This window comes from Idiotropiscis lumnitzeri, chromosome 16 (assembly GCF_059441095.1).
Source record: "Idiotropiscis lumnitzeri isolate Australia: NSW breed Sydney's pygmy pipehorse chromosome 16, RoL_Ilum_1.0, whole genome shotgun sequence".
NCBI lineage: Eukaryota > Metazoa > Chordata > Actinopteri > Syngnathiformes > Syngnathidae > Idiotropiscis > Idiotropiscis lumnitzeri.
This window is the reverse complement of record NC_142406.1, coordinates 16,717,354-16,734,707: the sequence shown is the minus strand read 5'-3', so window position 1 is coordinate 16,734,707 and position 17,354 is coordinate 16,717,354. Positions and strand designations below refer to the sequence as shown.

At 48.9% G+C, this 17,354-nt stretch overlaps 2 protein-coding genes across 4 annotated transcripts; one reads left to right on the top strand and one right to left on the bottom strand.

Annotated features, from left to right (window-relative positions):
• Window positions 1-565: 565 nt before the first annotated feature.
• On the top strand, window positions 566-6,862 carry ints8 (integrator complex subunit 8). Of its 3 annotated transcripts, none has more exons than XM_088319515.1 (28): window positions 566-709; window positions 1,207-1,345; window positions 1,409-1,583; window positions 1,780-1,920; window positions 1,998-2,069; window positions 2,151-2,202; window positions 2,272-2,454; window positions 2,539-2,646; window positions 2,724-2,876; window positions 3,043-3,143; window positions 3,208-3,349; window positions 3,438-3,508; window positions 3,581-3,756; window positions 3,814-3,944; window positions 4,005-4,115; window positions 4,193-4,400; window positions 4,478-4,599; window positions 4,714-4,898; window positions 4,965-4,998; window positions 5,075-5,134; window positions 5,224-5,285; window positions 5,416-5,534; window positions 5,615-5,718; window positions 5,788-5,838; window positions 6,041-6,114; window positions 6,179-6,243; window positions 6,317-6,360; window positions 6,578-6,862. In XM_088319515.1, exons 2-28 carry the CDS (start codon window positions 1,213-1,215, stop codon window positions 6,692-6,694), a joined length of 2,994 nt encoding a protein of 997 aa, XP_088175641.1. In that variant the 5' UTR covers window positions 566-709; window positions 1,207-1,212; the 3' UTR covers window positions 6,695-6,862. The 3 variants fall into 3 exon arrangements, with proteins under 3 accessions (XP_088175641.1, XP_088175642.1, XP_088175643.1); XM_088319517.1 differs by lacking the exon at window positions 566-709 and adding an exon at window positions 1,129-1,148; XM_088319516.1 differs by lacking the exons at window positions 5,615-5,718; window positions 5,788-5,838; window positions 6,041-6,114; ... (1 more) ...; window positions 6,317-6,360; window positions 6,578-6,862 and having other exon boundaries at window positions 5,224-5,319; window positions 5,416-5,516.
• A 7,336-nt stretch (window positions 6,863-14,198) lies between these two features.
• Window positions 14,199-16,782, bottom strand: LOC148321885 (growth/differentiation factor 6-B-like). The gene is made up of 2 exons (XM_088319150.1): window positions 16,201-16,782; window positions 14,199-15,772 (listed from the first exon to the last, which is right to left on the bottom strand). Exons 1-2 carry the CDS (start codon window positions 16,643-16,645, stop codon window positions 14,916-14,918), a joined length of 1,302 nt encoding a protein of 433 aa, XP_088175276.1. The 5' UTR covers window positions 16,646-16,782; the 3' UTR covers window positions 14,199-14,915.
• Window positions 16,783-17,354: the final 572 nt, after the last annotated feature.

Here is a 17,354-nt window from a genome sequence, read left to right as displayed (position 1 = left end):
TCTGTGCTGACTTGGCAGACCTTCCATGAATTCCCTCACTGTTTAAGTCAGCTTTTGTTAAACTGTTTAGTTTTAGTCCTTTTCACATGTCTTCAAGATTTTTTCCAAATAAAATTACATTTTTATATGAACTAGTGTGACATTTTTGAGGTTTTTGGACTATTAATATTGTTTAGATCCTGGAGTCTTCCTGTGAGGAAAAAATAATTATTTCCAAAACACTCGCATTAATATAAAACATTACAACCAACAAGGATTTAAAGAAATTTAAATCTAAATGTAGATATACGTTTGCATATGGTAAATATTTCATGCTACAATATTTGTTCTTTGTTCAAAAAGTGTAGTTCATTGATTATTATAAAAAGATATATATTGATATTTTACGCATCAAACGCAGATTTAAGGACATTTGAATAACTATAAATTGAAAACTTTGTTTATACTAAACTAGCAATTAAATGTAAACGTCTAATAATATGTCAAAAATGTAAATATTTGGTTTCGGGGTGCGCTATAAATATGCGCAAAATGCGGCGCACTGTGATCCTCTCTGAAGCCGAACCGGAAGCGGAAGCGAAGTGACGCAGTGGCGATGTTCAGAATCAATTACGTGAGAAAGCGCGCTTCCATGTAGCTGAACACTGAGGCCCACTTTGAGCTTATCTATCCCTTCTATGTTGTTATAGTTCATTGTTAAAGCAATACGGTAAGATAATTTACTTTCCGGTTAGCGTGCCGGGCTGTAAAGTTGTCAGCTAGCGAGAAAATGAACTATAAATGAAACATAACCGATTCCGGAGGGGTGCGCTTGATTTGTGTCAGCGGTTGCGGCATACGCACCTCGCACCTCGATTGTTGACATGCACAACCCCGCTCGGGTGGGCTGCCTTGGACGGTATAACAAACTAGCTAGCTGACTGTACGACGACTACTATGTCTGCGATTGTTTCTTAACCAGATTTGTACCACACATGCTTTTGTTGCACATCATTTTACACTTAAATGTGCTACTACAATTTAAATTGAGCTTTGTTGGATATTTTTAGAAGCCATGAGACACCCCAAAACTTTCTGTCTTTAACATTCAGGGTTTTTCTTGGCTCCAATTGACGTGTGTTGGTGGTGGATCCGACAAACTCTTTTCAGTGAAGTATTTCAGTTTTTAACATTTTTATGAATCAAATACTAATTTCTTCTCACCAGGGAAGGATGAGCGCGGAAGCGGCCGACCGGGTCGCCGCCGTGACGAGCAGCCGGCCCAGCACGCCGCTCCAGACTTCCTGGTTCGAGTTCCTCTTGGATGCATCCCTGCTGGAGAAACACCTGCAACAGTCCAACCCCGGTGAGAGCTCAGCGTCTCGACAATCTCCAGTGCGCCAGTGATGATGCCTTTGCGCCTCCCCAGATCCGACGGGGGTGCAGCTCGTCATCCAATTCCTCGAGCAGGCGTCCAAGCCGTCGGTGAACGAGCAGAATCAGGTGCAGCCTCCCGCTGACAACCGCAGGAATCGGATCTTGAAGCTGCTGGCGCTCAAAGTGGCGGCGTACATGAAGTGGGATCTGGATGCGCTGGAGAAAGGGTTTGCCCACCAACATTTTATAATGTGTTTCTTTTTTTTTCTTAACCATTTGTGCCACATTTTATACTTCCATTTAATAGACATTGCGCTGCTCTTTTGGGTGTGGGTGCATTAGCCACCAGGGGGCAGTATAATACACACTAAGATATAACATCAAGATTAAAAAAAGAAAACGTACAAATATTGTCTTGCCCAGCTTGACCATCCCTGTATTGAACATGCTGCTCAACGAGCTGCTGTGCGTGAGCAAAGTGCCGGCGGGCGTGAAACACGTGGACCTAGATCTGTCCTCGTTGCCGCCGACCACCTCCATGGCCGTCCTCATCTACAACCGCTGGTAAGGCAGAAATCGATTCCATTTAACATCACACGTCGAAGGAATGCCCTGATGAAGAACTCTCCCCTGCGCTAAAGGGCCATCAGAACCATCGTGCTGAGCAGCTTTCCGGAGAAACAGAACAAACCGGGCCCACACCAGATGAACATGCAAGTTTTCTTTTGCAACGGGCGCAGTTCTAGCCCTACAAGATTTCATGCAGATTTGAATTTGTCTTTGCTTTTCTGCAGGTTGAGTGTTGTGCAGCAGGAAAAAGAGATGACAGACAACATCCTGAGTGTGGTGCGTGAACGTCAAATGGCTCCTTCAAAGAACAGGAAGACGTGATGAAATGCCATTTTGTGCGTCCAGCTAAAGGAGCAGGCCAGCGACTCCATCAGCGTCCTGGCGGGGGCGCTGCGCCTGAAGAAGGACTTCTACGTGCACACCATGAGGACGCTGGACCTGCTGGCCGCCGACACTTCCGCCGCCAACGGCGAGACCGAGTCCTCCACGGCGGGCCTCCGCATCAGCGCCAACGAGCTGCACTGCCAGGTGGGCTTCCCACTGCGTATGGAAGCGCGGCCCGTTGGTTGGGGATCGCCGCTTTAACGGGGTCCGCCTTCCGCTGCTTTTCAGGTTCACTACGACTTGGGTGCCATTTTCTTCCAGCAAGGCTGCACGGACCAGCCGGCCTTCGAGAAAGCCCGAGACCACTTCAGGCAGACCAAGGAGCTCTTGAAGAAGGTGCAACCGGACTCGCATGAGCCCCCCTCGGCCCCCGACGGCGTCTCATGTCCTGTCGTCTGTCTTTGTCTTCTCAGCTGGACTCCACGGTGCACGTCCGCCTGGACGAGGAGCGCCTGGCAGGCTACTGGAACGCCTGCAAAGCTCTGACGGGCGACCGCGACTCGTGCGACTCTCAGACCACAAACTACGACCAGATCAACGGGCTGCTCGGCGCCCGCAGCTACCAGGTGAGCACTAAATAAAGTTCAGCTGTTCTAGTAGGCCTTTTATTTTTTTTTGTCTTCTCATTTTATTTTTTGAACGCTGTGTCTGGCTCTCCAAAGTTTCACGCTAACACACAATGCAAAACGTCGCATCTTTGTTGAGCTCTGACGACGCGTGTCGTCGTCGCAGGCGGTGGTGGAAGCGTTCATCAAGGACAACGTCAGCTGCGCTTTGCCCCAGCACTTCAGACGATCCGTCCTCAGGGAGGTCTTGTACAAAGCCCAGCAAGGGTGAGAGAGCGCGGCACGTAGCCATCATCGGCGGCGATTAAAGTCGCGCGAGCGTGTCACGCAGGGAGGCGGGCCTGGACGAGGTGTGCCACCAGCTGTGCGTGTGCAACGCCGTGCGCGACGCCCTGGAGGGGGAGGTGCTTGGCGTGCGCTTCCAGCAGCTGCTCATGAAGCCCAGCAAGCGCCTGGTGGACTTCATCTTAGAGGTCACGTTTAAAAATGAGCTAAATTAGCCTCGTCGTCTTTTATATCGTGTCGGATTTGTCGCAATAAAAACATCCGTCCGTCTCGCAGGTGTGCACGCGGTCCCTGGAGAAAGAGCGTTCGTCCGAAACATCGAGAAAGAACATGGCCACCTTCGTGCAGTGAGTCGCGTAAACGCTCGTCATGATGTTCGCTCTCGCCGTGTCCGAGCGTCTGTCGTTCCCGTCCGGCAGCTCGCTTTGCGAAAGTCTGGAGGAGCTGCCGCTGGTCTTGGCGGTGTCGTCTCACAAGCTCTTCGGCGAGCTCCTGCGGGAGGACGAGAGGAAGCTGCCGGTGGAGCAGATGCGGAAGCGCTCGGCCGCCGTCAACCTCAGCGCCAAGCCGCTGCCCTCCTTCTACGACATTCCGGGTAAGCGCGCGCGCGCCCTCGGACGGCCGCGTCGCTAACGGCCTCGTTCTTGCGCAGCGTCGGCCAGCGTGAGCGTCGGGCAGCTGGAGCAGCGGCTCATCCTCTCCTTGGACCCGCGAAGGATCCGGCAGATCCTCAACGAGCTCCACGACGTGGCGGACAAATTCTTCTGGAGAGTCAATAGCAAGGTGGGTGGCGACTCGCGCTGCGTTCAGGGACACTGGGAAAATTGACTTGTTTTCTTTTAGTGGGAAGTTCCTCCAGATTACATCAACGTGATCCTGGCAATCAAAGACAACCTGACCAAAGACCTGGTCTACATCCTCATGGCCAAAGGCCTCCACTGCGTCGCCATTCGGGTAAGGATGATGTCATCATGTGACATCTGAGCACACGCTCGTAACGTGTGACGTCGTGGCCTCGCCCCCCCGTTCAGGACTTCCTGCACGCGCGGCAGCTGTTCTCGGCCTGCCTGGAGCTGGTGACGGAGTTCTCGCCGCGCCTGCGTCAGGTGATGCTCAACGAGCTGCTGCTGATGGAGGTGCGAGCTCACGAGACGGCGGCGGCGGCCGACGGCAGCAAGGAGAGGCCGCCGCCCGACCTCGTCAGCAGAGTGCGCGGATACCTGGAGATGAGGATACGCGGCGAGTTTTGCCGCCGCCGCCGCCGCCGGATCGGGATGGCGACGCTGTAACGCCGCTTTGTGTGTGCGCGTGTGCAGATCTTCCTCTGCGGCAGGTGGTCGGCGAGGAGTGCGTGGCCTTCATGTTGAACTGGAGGGAGAACGACTACTTGACGCTGCAGGTGCCGCCCTCGGCTGTCGTCAACAACCCTTACGTCAAGGTGATGCCGCCGTGTCTTTTGGCCGTAAACTTGAGCACTTTTTTGTATGTGTGTCTCGCTTTCTATTTTGGTTTTTGTAAGCTTAAAAAAACCAAAAAAAAATGCTTCCCGCAGCTGGGCCAGCTGCTGGCGTCCACGTGCAAGGAGCTGCCGGGTCCCAAAGAGAGCCGGCGCACGGCCAAGGAGCTTTGGGACGCCGTGGTGCAGATCTGCAGCGTCTCCGTGCAGCACAAGCGCGCCAACGACGGTCGCGCGGCGCTCATCAAGCACCGAGACTCCTCCATGGGCATCCTGCACAGGTGCCGCGTCCAAATGTGGCCTTGAAATGGAGAACAGATCAAGATTTTTTTGCTTTGTCCTTCTAGGAGTAAATTCATAACGTTCGTCAAGAAGATCAGAGTGAGTACATCGTTCCAAAAAAAAAAAAAAAAAAGCCGCTGTTCTTTTTGATGCTGACGTTGCGTTTGTGCGTCAGGAGCCGCTGGTGCTGACAACGCTGATTTCGCTCTTCGTCAGGCTGCACAGCATCGTCAGGGTGCGCCGCCGGCCGTCGTGCCTTCGCCGCTTCTTCTTCTTGACACTGCCCGCAGAAATCTTGATTTCAGGCTTTGTCGCCCCCCGCAGGACGACATCGTCAACGACGTGACGGCCGAGCACCTCTCCATCTGGCCGGTCTCGCTGCCCAAGTAACACACCCGTCGTCTTCTTTGTAAAGCGCGTGTGCGTGTGTGCATCCTTTTTAGGATTTTTTTTTTTTAATTGATGAAAACAAAGGACATTTTTTGCTCCTATAATTTTTCTGCGTGTGATACGTAGCATCCAGGCGGTGGACGTGGAGGCGGTGGCCGTGACGGTGAAGGAGCTGGTGACCTACGCCCTCACGCTGAACCCCAACAACCAATCGTGGCTCATCACGCAGGCCGACATCTACTTTGGTAACGCCGCACGCTTCGACAGCGACGACGTTTGCGGTACACGACTTTAACTCTCGCCTCGTGTCGTGTCGGCCTCGCAGCAACCAATCAGTACTCGGCCGCCCTCAACTTGTACCTCCAGGCCGGCGGCGTGTCGTCGGATTTCTTCACCAAAGCCGTGCCGCCTGACGTCTACACGGACCAGGTAGCTGCCGTGTGTGCGCGTGCGTGTTTCTCGCCACCTCTCGTCATTGTTGTGAAACATTCCGCGCAGGTTCTGAAGCGGATGATCAGGTGCTGCTCCATGATGAACTGCCACACGCAGGTCACACAACTTCACACACTTTTTGTTTGTAAAACGCAATTCTAAAAGTACAGATCTGAAAAAAAAGTCAAGTTGAATCGATTTCTTTTTCTATTTGTCTTTATTGTTTTGAATGTTGTTGTTGATGTGTTTTTTTATGTGCTTGATTTGTCTTTCCCTTTTTTTTTTGGAAGTAATTTCAAAATTGTTTGGCGCGTCCCAGGTGGCCGTCCTGTGCCAGTTCTTGCGGGAGGTGGACTACATGACGGCGTTCAAAGCACTCCAAGAGCAGAACAGGTAGGCGGCAAGCGGCGAAACAATTTGACCAGTGCGATGACGTTTCTCGTGCGCTTGGACGCAGTCACGACGCCATGGACTCCTTCTACGACTACATCTGGGACGTCACCATCTTGGAATACCTCACGCGTATCCTCACTCAAATCACACTTGATTTCTTTCTTTTTTTTTTTTTTTTTGGTGTCACCTTGACTGTGATCAGACATCCACCACAAGCGCGGCGAAGCGGAAAAGAGACAAATAGCGGTAAGAAGCATCAACAGAAATAGAGCATCCCAAAGTCTACAAATTGAAAATGGTGTGACTCGACAAACCGATTTTTTACGAAATGAAGTTAAAGCAAAAACATATCTGCATGTTGATGGCTGGCAAATTTCACAGGAATTCATTTGGAAATGGAAATAATAATACCAAAAAAAAGCAATCTTTGTAAATGTTGCTCACCAAACGTCCTCCGTTGCAGATCAAAGCCATCGGTCAGGCTGAGCTGAACACGAGCAACCCCGAAGACGTTCTGCAGCTGGCCGCTCACAAGCGCAAGAAGAAGTTCCTGCAGGCCATGGCTAAACTCTATTTCTGACTCCCCTTTTTAACGGCGGCCTTCAAACTACGAACTCCGACCGAATCGTCGGCTGGCCGATTTGATTGGCTGGTTTAAAAAAAGGCCCAAAAATGTGCCGAGTGGCTCGTCAACATTTTTTCCATTCTCTAATCTAAACTCGTTTTCACGTCCACCTGCGCTACAAAATGAGCCTTTTTGTCCCGTTTTTCCCAGCAACATTCTTTTATTCCCGCGTGTGACTCTTTTGTTGTGTTCCATTTGAGAAATGTGATACGTTTTCACATTTTGCGGTCATGTTGAGCTTAACAAAAACAAAAAGGATGCTCGCAATGTATTGTTTTGAAGTCCCCCAGTGGCACGGAGCAGCCGTGAACCCTTCCAGGCCTTGACAGACGTTTTGCTGCTTTCCAGGCAGACGCAAAACAGATCACACATGCGGACAATAATCGCGCTCTGCACATCTTCAACGGTATCCATGACATTTTTTTTTTTTTTTTAAATCTAATTTGCAGGATAAATTCAGTATGTCGACCACGAAAAGTTCTTCTATCCGCCCCTGAAAAAAACAAAAAACTGTAGGCTTCAACATGTCCGCAGTTCTGCTGAAAACGGTCCAGTTCATGTTTTGAAAGCCAATGAAATGTTCCGTATTTTCGCAGTCATTGGACGCGCTGCCTCAAAGGGTGCAACACCTGTTGAGGCTGCTATTGCTGTCTTTGAAGCACACACTGTAAGGCGCCGTGTAAGGCGCTAGCTCAGCTGCTTTTAGCATCGCAATAGCTCGGCTGCTCGCGCTGACTCAGCTCATGGCAACTCACTTTGCCTCAATACCATAAGCAATCGCCACATTTCAAAGACAGTTGACAATCGCTCTCATTAACAACGACTCTAACCAATAATAGGTATCATGGAAATAGTCTACAAGACTACGTCAGGGGAGGGACTTCACTGGTCACCACACTCCTTAGAGTCACGGTTTCAAAAAAAAACTCAACATACAAGCAAACAATGAAACAAAGAAATAAGATTAACACAAAACATGAATCTCTCATGCCATCAATATACCAAAAAGAAATAAAAATAACACAAAATGATATAGCAATGCCTTCTGGGAGCCACTCAGACTCAGCCAATCACATGGCTGTGTAGAGAGATTTGCTGTTATGCTTTGGGCTTTTTGTCTGTTGTCTAAACCTGGGACGTTTCTTGCTTGCAATAACATAAATGATAAGACAGACTACAACATTTTGTCCAGCTTTCTCCCACACCATCACCCAAACACAAAAGTCACATAATGTATAGTCATGGTCACTTTGAAGCGTAGATGACTCACACTTTGTCCTGCAGGGTGTGCTAACATGCACTCCGAACAGCCCAATGAGTAAAAGGGTTGATGGGCGCGAGTGATACTTTGTCCATATAATGAGCGCAGTCGCCTTACAAGGCGCTGTGTTAGTTTAGGGGAAGATTTGGGACTTTTAAGTGCGCCTTATGACTGCGAAAATACGGTAAATAAAATAAAAAAAGAAATTTGACCACTAGGTGGGGCTCCAAGCTTAGACTTCCAAATTCAATGCCTTGCACAGTTGAGGCCTTTCTGACTGCTGATTTTTATGTGGAGAAGAGCGCCGATGAAATTGTGTAAAAAGTCGCCATTATTTTACAACTCGCAGTATTTAGCACGTTTGTGTCTGTATAAAATAAAATGCGGCATCATTATCCATTGACAATTGTCCTATTTTTACAAATTCCATATCAAATCCAATTTAAACGTAAAAACAAGTCCAATAGAGTGGTGCGTCGTGGTACGTGCACAAGTTGTTTTTCATCACTGAAACAAATGGAAAGATTTGTAAAAATATAACTCCAATGTTGTGATTTGTAAAAAGTGTTCAACTGTTGCCACTTTTTTTTTTTTTACTTCAATTCAATGGCCATCGTGCTGCCCCTTCAGATGTGCACACATTGGCCACTTGGGGGCAGTATAAGCAATAAAAGTAGTCATTGAAAGATCGTGAACTGCGAGTATTGTATGATGTCTGCAGTACGTTTCGCGACGCCGATGCTATCTATTAGCTCGTCTTTGAGCTTTTACATTGATTGTTAGCATGAAGCTAAATTCTACCGCAAAGCTCCGTCTTTGTTTTATGTGGAGTTGGAAGTGGCAATAAAAACCAGAATTGTTCACGATCGGCCTAACTGTTGCTTGTCGTCAAGCGAGTTCAGCTTGTGAAGTTAATAAAATACAGAATGGTCTGTTTTTGTTTGCAAAAATATGTTACACGCCGTTTGCAAATATGAGGACAGTGTGGGGGGGGGGGGGGAGTGATTGCGGTGGATGAAAAAGGGATGGCAAAAGTATGCAAGGATAAAAGAAGCCTATAAACAAGTGTCAAATCTAGTTTAGAGCTGCGTGCGTGTGTGTGCGTGCGTGGAGATAAACACTGCGAATTAACTAGCAGATCTACTTATGAAAATCTCTTTCACATGCCGCAACACACACACACACACACACACGGATTCCACTGAGAAGTACGTGGCATGATCTATTAGCAATCCTCCTCAAGCGGTTTGTTTGATTCCATCGGACTGATAAGCGCAAATGTTTGAAGAGACAAAATGGCAACCGAGCGTGGATTTACGGTGAGCGATCATCTCAAAGAAGAAGCGTTGCGGAGACGGGTTGGGGCGGACGTGACCGACCAGCACTTTTCAAGGAGTTGGTAGCGCTGCAGGGATTAAAAGATCAAGCTGGTGTTTTCACTTTGTTCATGAAATCAGTTACACACCAAAGGATTAGGGGGCCTTCGGGGGAGCCTTGAGGGCCTCCGCGAGTCGACAAGCCGACCCGCGTTCAACTTTTGAACTCGCCGCCCGCCAAGGCCTGGATGCAGCAGTGCCCGCTTGCCTGCCGCACAACAAGACACCCCAAAAACCTCATGTACAGACAATATGAAAAGTCTACACACCCTTCTTCAGAGGTTTTGAGGAAACATTTGATTCATGGGAAAAAAAAGAATGTGGCTGCACAAATGTTCACACCCTTTTCTAAAGTGTATGTGGCAGTTTCACATTCAACCAAATTTTGAAACGAGAGTCGGCGGACCGCTGCCGCCCTTTGAAGTGGCTCTCATTAATGCCAAACGAATTTCACCTGAACCAGTCAGCTTTTCTTGACACATTTATTTTCTTGCAGAAGTTTTGTGCTCACACCGCAATTTGGAAGCGTTGCTCAGTTGCTCCACCCAAAGAGCAGCTGGACGAAAAACAGCGGCAAGCTTGCTTCACTCCAGGTAAATTCTTCTTTTGATGACGATAAAACAATCTTGCATTGATGAAGATAAAATAGTGGGCCTTTTTTTTTTCTTCCAAAACAAACTACGCCATTAATTATTTTAATCGTTTGTACACTCATGCAACGCAGCTGTTGTGGCGAAAGCGGCGCCAAGTCCGCCCCATTTGTTTGGGGCCTTCAAAATCCACAAAGTCTCTTTTGAGCTTTTAAGGCTCGAAACTGCAGCATGACAAAGATGGATTTGATCAGGCGTTAGCAACTTGCGCAAAAAATAAATTAAAAAAAGCTCCCGAATACATCATTTTACTGCCACGGTGCAATCTGGACTCGCTGTTTGCCAGCAAATTGAATTTACAAAAGAAAAGAATCGAGAGAAAAAAAGAAGCTGTCAGTCGCTCAAACAGCGTCGTTATCGTCAACGCTGAACATTCAGGCAGTCGCCACTAGGGGGAGTATAATGCAATACTTCACTTTTGACCTTTTGTGACCTTTTTACTTTACATTGCACAGAACAACGATATTCCAAAAAAAGTAGTGAAAAAAAACACTCTAAAAATGAATGAAAATGAAAAAGAATTGTTCACATTTACGACCGATGTGTTTTCCTCTTTGTCTGGGACCACATGGACGGACTTTTACGAGCGGCGGCCGTCACCGCCGTCGCGCTCGGAGCGCCGGTCCGGCCATCAATGGCTGAATGAATGGCACTTGAGCCACCATAAAGCGACCCTTTTTTTTTTTTTTTTTTTGCGCGAGGAGGAGGAGGACGAAGGCATGGAAAGCGCAGACAACGTGTGCGGGAAATGTTTTCCACACGCCGCATTAAGCACATGTGGAAAATATGAGCAAATCATGTGAAATGTCAAAAAAAAAAAAAAGTGGAGGCCTTGGTGGTGTTGTTTCACTTCGGGCAGCCGTACAGCAACCGCTTTTGATGGACAGGCTCGTCCTGCCGTAATCCAGCACGGAAGTGTTCGCTCGATATCCACTTTTTGTGTCTGCACCTTGCCAAAGTGACTTTGGATTTGATTTCAAAAGTCAGTTGGGCCGTGTCGGTGCTCCTAAAACCATTCTAATAATGAGGGTGACTTGCCTGCTGCTTTTGGTGTCTCACACACAAAAAGGTTCCGGAATCTTTTGAGGATTAAAAATCACAATAGCAGTTGTGCTTTCTCTGACAACGTATAAATGAAATAAAAATGTATTAAGTTGCAAATAATTTAAAAAAATGACCGAATGACATTAAAAAATAAAGTAAGTTGAAGTTGAAGTTGACGCATTTCCCAATAAAAGTTGTCCAGTGTGACAATTTTCATGAGATTTAGTTGACATTCTCCCGCGAAGTGACTTTAGAGATGCGACCCTCGACGTCTGTGTTTAAAAGCGTGTGCGTGTGCGTGTGCGTGTGTGTCCGTACGCTCAGTGGCAGTGGATTAACCCGCACCGGATTCCCAACATTCCTTGACTGTGTGCGTGTGTGCGTGCGTGTGCGTGTGTGTGAATGTGAGTGCGTGGTCTTTTGCCGTTTAAGGTGATTGACGCTATTTGCCGCCATTAGGCCTCGCTGCCTGATTGACCTCTGAACCCTGGCGAGCAGGAAAGACGCGCTCGCAGAGCAATCAACACCTAAAGGTCAAAGGGGGGCAGCCAGGCTGGGGGGGGTCGACTGCGGCTCTGGGGGAGCACCTGAAGCCGACTTTAGAGAACCACCAGGGTTCCGCGGTCCAGCCTTGAGGAACCCCCAAAAATATTTGCTTCGACTTTGGAAAAAAGCCTTTCGTAGGAATCTGTGTTTAGCTTCCAAGCCTGGGATCCGATTTCAGAACACGGTTTGAAGTCAGGCTTATCGTTTGGAACAAGGTTGATTGTTTAAAATTCAATGTGAGGGACCTTTGACCTCTGACTGATCTCAAAAGCAACGTGAGGTTGTACACTTGAAAATGGCTGCCAAGTTGCACGTCCCGCCAAAGGCTTGGAACCCTAATCCCAATTTGAATCCATAACCCAAGTTTTGAAGCCTTACTTTTCAAAGCCCAACCCGAGTTTGAAAGCACGTCAACCCCAATTTTGAAATCATAATTTGTGCACGTGAGCGTGCGCGTGTGCGTGTGTTTGGCAGACGTGCGAGCTTTTCGCTTCCGCCAATGGAAAAAAAATCATTGCGGTGCCCCCAGGCGCCCCCCCCCCCAATCAACACTTCCTCAGTGAGGATGTTGGCATCGCTTCACATTTCCCGTCCGGCTTCTTGCGGGCGCTGCGTCACGTTTTGGGTTTCCCTTCCACGGCAAAATGCCTTCAAAGTCAATCAGGACTTTTTGGGACTTGTATTGACCCCCCCATACCCTTGCCCCCCCCCCGTTGCCCCTCCTGTTTCTTTTAAAGAGCAAGTCAGTACCGCACAGCCTGTCTCGAAGCCTGAAGCTTTGTTCGATGCCCTACCGGGGCTTCAGACCCCAAAGCAGCCTTGGAGCCGCCCACCCTAACCCCACCTGAGCTCAAAACCCTATTCAAAAACCATAACCCTCATTTGAAACCCCACCCAGCCTTGACGTCTTCCTCTAAAAGCCAAATTTTGTTTTGAAACCCTCATTGACCCCTGAAACGAGGCTTGAAACCCAACTTTAAAACCAGAACCAGGCTTGGTCTTGTTTTGGGATCCCCACCTCCTGTCCTATGTGGTTTTGATGCGATGATCAGTCGTCGCATCATAACGAGTTTGCTCGGCAGACACTTTTAATTAGGGTGGGGTGGGGGGGGGCGGATATCATCTGGTTTGTGTTTCCAAGCGAAGACGGATTGTAAAGCAACACTTGCAAGCAGCGCTGTCACCCTCAACCAACGCCACTCGTGTCCAAAATGTCTGACAGAGACTTGCTCTGTTTTTACTTACTAAACACACGCACACGCACCCCCCCACACACGCACGCACCCCCACACGCCGAAGTATCTTTCCACACAAGAACGACTGTTAAGTGCACTCACGAGAGGCAGCTGTGAGTTCCGATTGCAAACATGTGTCCTCCTCCTCATCCCTTTGTGACAGTAAAAGAAGAAAAAAAAAAAGAGGAACATCCATAAAAAGAGCAACTTGGCCAGCCGACACACACACACGCACACACACACGCCCACCCCCGCGCACACGCATACACACACTCTTTTTGCATTAGCTTTCATTGTTCAACTCATAAAAGGTCCCTCAGGGCTCCATCGTGGAGCCCCTTGTTGTTTTCCTTTTACACCCCAATCCTTTATGAAGTGTGTTTGTGTGGGAGTGATACCCCCCCCCTCTCCGCCCCCCCCTTCTTTCTTACGTACACCTGCAGCTTTGCGATACATTTTTCTTCTTGGTTTTTCTCAAGCTGCCGCTGCGAATGCTGTCAAGTCGTCTCGTTTCGTCCGGCCAGTCTTGGAATTTCAATGACGCGTGCGACAAACTAATTTTGAATTTTGTGCCGGTTGCGTCTTTTTGGGGGGGCCTTTCTCAAGTTGCCGCCGCATCGCTTGTCAAGCCCGCTTGCATTTCGGCGTCTCGTTCTCGATGGAAAGTCCTGGTCCCACCTCGCCTTTGTCCACATGCGCGAGACATTTACGCCGCTTCCATGCTGATAAGAAGAGCCCCATCCCGTGCGTCTTTATGCGTCGCTCCATCTCGCCGCAAATCTTCTCCAGAGCGGGAACGCCTCCGTGGGAGCCGCTATGGAGACGTCGCATTCTGCTCTTTTGTGCCCTCCTTTTTTTTAGATCTCACCTTGTCATTGGGCATTCCATTGCAGCCTTTTCGGGGTTGTTTAGTGACCAAAAGCCCCCCCCCCCCTCTCAATGAAACGCAGACAATAGCCCACTTGAACTTTGAACCCAGCCTTAATCTGATGTTGGGATCTTCCTCCAGCATTGTCCCACTGTAGACGAAAGAGGGGTCATCCATTGCATCGGTTTGTCCAGTATGACCCAACACACACACACACACACACACTGAGGCCACCCAGGGAAGGTGGCACTGGGCCCACTTGTCTGCTGACCCCCTCGTGACCCCGCAGCCATTTTTGCCATTCGACAGGAAGAGTGGCGTCCATGCCGACCGCTTTTGGGTTCTGCACGGCGCTCGACTCAAAAGGCGTCCCTCAGGGGTCGATCCTGGAGCCCCTTCTCGTTGTTTTCAGCCCAAAAATCATCAATTAGACATCGGAATGTGAAAATGCGTCCTTATACTTTATTGGGACTCTAAATGTCTTGCAGTACAGTTGAAATATGTGAAAGCAAATTAATACGATAGAATATTGTGGGAAAAAAGCAAAAGGAAGAAAAGCACAATCTTGAAAATGTTCATTTTAAGACCGACGTGCGTTTATCTGACAGCGTGCGTGCGTGCGATGCAAAAAAACATCCGGCATGCGTTTGCAATAACTTAGTCCAAAAAATGATCAACATTTTTGCACCTCCAATATTTACGTGCCACACTTTTTGTCACATCAGTGCATCAGAAAAGAGCAACAAATGACGACATTGAAGGACGTGCGTTGAAATATTCCCACGGTTGCACTCAAAAATGCGAAAATAACAAAGAACATATTTTTCATTTCAAATAATTGCTGACGTATAATTTGCAAGTTTTTGTTTATATAAAGTGGATGAAACCCAAGTTGTTTTTTTAAAGTGCACCTGCGTGCCGTCTTTATGCTCTTGGGAGAGATTAAAGGAGATGAACAAGAACCAGCGGACGTCCATCAGCGGCCCCGGTACCCGTCCGCAATTTTTTTATGATCAATTGTAATCGTCTTTTCGTAAAGTAACATGTTGATTGACTGCTTTTTGTTTGTTAATTTGGAAAATTTGAAGGCAACCACTTTTGCACCAAGGACAACGAAGGAACGTCTGCGACGAGGTCTCGAGCGTGTTGTCCTCTTCGGAAGATTCAGGATTGAAAGCGGTCCGGGGTCCAAAGTCTTACCTGCAACCGCACGCCTCGACCACCATGTCCTCGTACTGCTTGTAGACCACGTTGTTGCCCGCGTCGATGTAGAGGATGCTGATGGGGCTGAGCTTGGCCGGAGCGCAGCAGCTGGGCGGCATGTGCTCCGGGTTCATGGAGTTCATCAGGGTCTGGATGATGGCGTGGTTGGTGGGCTCCAAGTGCGAGCGCAGCGGGAAGTCGCACGCGCCCTGGCAGCGGAACGCCTCGTAGTCCAGCGGGGCGATGATCCAGTCGTCCCAGCCCAGCTCACGGAAGTTGACCCGAAGCGGTTTCTTACTGCACCTGGATCTAGACCTCCTGCCGTGCCGTTTCCCGTGGCGGCTCTTGGATGCCGCCGTCCGTCTGCTGCGGCCGGATTTGAAGCCGCGCGCTCGAGCTTCCCGCCTCTCGCCCAAGAGCGTCTGTCTCCGCTCGGATCTGGTGAACACCACCAGGATGGCCTTTTTCTGCCGGGCCCGGGCGTGCCGGTGCAGGCCCAGCAGGGAGAGATCCGGCTCCCTCTCGGAGTGGTCCGGCTCAGCTGTCAGCTCCAGGCAGAAGGGATTCCCGACGCTCTCCTCCCGCCGCTTCCATTCTCGAAACGGTTCCCGCACATCCAGGACCTCCCATCGAGGTCCGGACCATTCCTGCGGCTCCAGCGTTTTGGAGTCCAGGAGCCGCCGGTCCCGGCACGAGAGTAGACGAAGCTCCACCGGCTCGGACAGGCCGACCTTGCCTAAAAATTTGGTGTAGAGCCTCAGCTCGGCTCCCAGGACCTCGGATTTCTCCGGGAGGGTGGACACATCGAAGAGGTAACGTTGCCTTCTGAGAGGAGAATACGGGAGCTCGTCTGAGGAAAAAAAAAAAAAAAAAGACTCACAACATCCTCAAAAGCAAAGAAAACTAAATGAATGCAGAAAACACTCGGAAAACAAATCCCTTCAAAACACACACACATAAAAAAAACGATAAATAATAAATAAATAAAATACAGATACACACAAAAAAAATAAAAACAAAAAAGATGACCCAACTAAAAAACACCTCAACAAAAATACAAAACTTAGCAAAAAAAAACATGAGCAGAAATAAACAATAATAAAATAACAAACGGTAATAAAAAAAACCCACAAAGACAATACAAATTGCCCACCAAAAAACAAACGCAACAAAAGCAAAAAAAAAAAACTCACAAAACAAGAACAAACAAATTGGCCACTAAACAAAACAAAAAGTCAACATTGTTCGAAAAGTGCTGCAAGTGGTCTCGCGCTGTACCTTGTCCGTGATCCACAAAACTGGCGATGGTGTTGGCCGCCTTGGAGGACCGGAAGAAGCTGGCGTTGAGTCCCAACTTCTCGGCCGTGGAGAAGGTCTTGTAGATGGACATCATGTAGTCGTGAGGCTCCACGCGGAGCTCCTTCAGGTGGCGGCCCACCTCCTTCTGCACCTCCGCCTGCTTGGTCGCCCTGCGCGGCGGCGTGAGGGCGACGGGCCGGCCGGGGGGCAACCGCCAGGCGAACACCAGAGCCCCGCACAGAGCGGCCACGAGAGAGACGTCCATGGGGGCCCTCGGAGGGGGAGGGCGCGTGGGGGTGCCACACACGCAATGTCGCGTCCACGCAAAGTGCGCGCGGGGCGTCCAGGCGGGCAAAGTGAAGCGTTTAAACGCCGCTCCCCCCTCCCAAAATGAAGGCTGTAAAAGTCTTTGTGGGAGTCCCATGCATGCGGTCACTCCTCCCCCGGTGAGGGAGCTGAAAAGTTGCCTCTTTCTCGCTTTCCTTTTCGCGGATGGTGACTTTTGAGGCTGCTTGTGTTGCTCTGGCTTCAGACTCCGAGTGACGCGTGCGCAAGTGGCCATGGAGCGATGCTGCCCTCTAGTGGAGCGCAAAATAACGCACGCAAAACGCCAAGGGGGGAGGGAACGGGGGAGGGGCGTCCTCCAGCACCATGGACAGAGGCCTGGAAACATCGTAGCAGATTGTCTTCATTATTTAGGATGATTTAAAGTGAGAGCTTTTTTTTCTTAGGCAGTAATTCAGGTTGGACAAACTCTTTTTCGCAACAAAGCAACCAAGTTGTTTTGACTGATAGTTTTGCAGGACAGCCAATTTTCACAACAATTAAAATGTGACTGAAGTTGACTTGACATTTTGAGTTCCCTCAAAGCTGAACTTGCATGTGTCCCAAAAACTTTCCTGATTTTTGAATTGACACACTGAGACTGAACCTAAAGCATCACAAGCAAACAGTTGCAATTTGTGAAGATTTTTGCGTGAGAATGCTGAAATGCTGAATGGAATTTTAAATGATGTGGATTGAATGGAAAGGAGGAAATTTTGGGGATGTTGAAAATCGTTGCAAGGTGAGTTAAAGAAACCAAGAATCTGTTTTGTTAAATTTGACATGAGGGATGAATAGATTATTTTTTT

Coding starts and splice junctions, on each gene's coding strand:
- ints8 (XM_088319515.1), top strand. CDS start 1,213: ATGAGCGCGGAAGCGGCCGACCGGGTCGCCGCCGTGACGAGCAGCCGG. Junction 1,584..1,779: donor CTGGATGCGCTGGAGAAAGG/GTTTGCCCACCA, acceptor TGTCTTGCCCAG/CTTGACCATCCCTGTATTGA. Junction 5,719..5,787: donor CTGACGTCTACACGGACCAG/GTAGCTGCCGTG, acceptor CATTCCGCGCAG/GTTCTGAAGCGGATGATCAG.
- LOC148321885 (XM_088319150.1), bottom strand. CDS start 16,645: ATGGGACTCCCACAAAGACTTTTACAGCCTTCATTTTGGGAGGGGGGA. Junction 15,773..16,200: donor TTTTGTGGATCACGGACAAG/GTACAGCGCGAG, acceptor TTTTTTCCTCAG/ACGAGCTCCCGTATTCTCCT.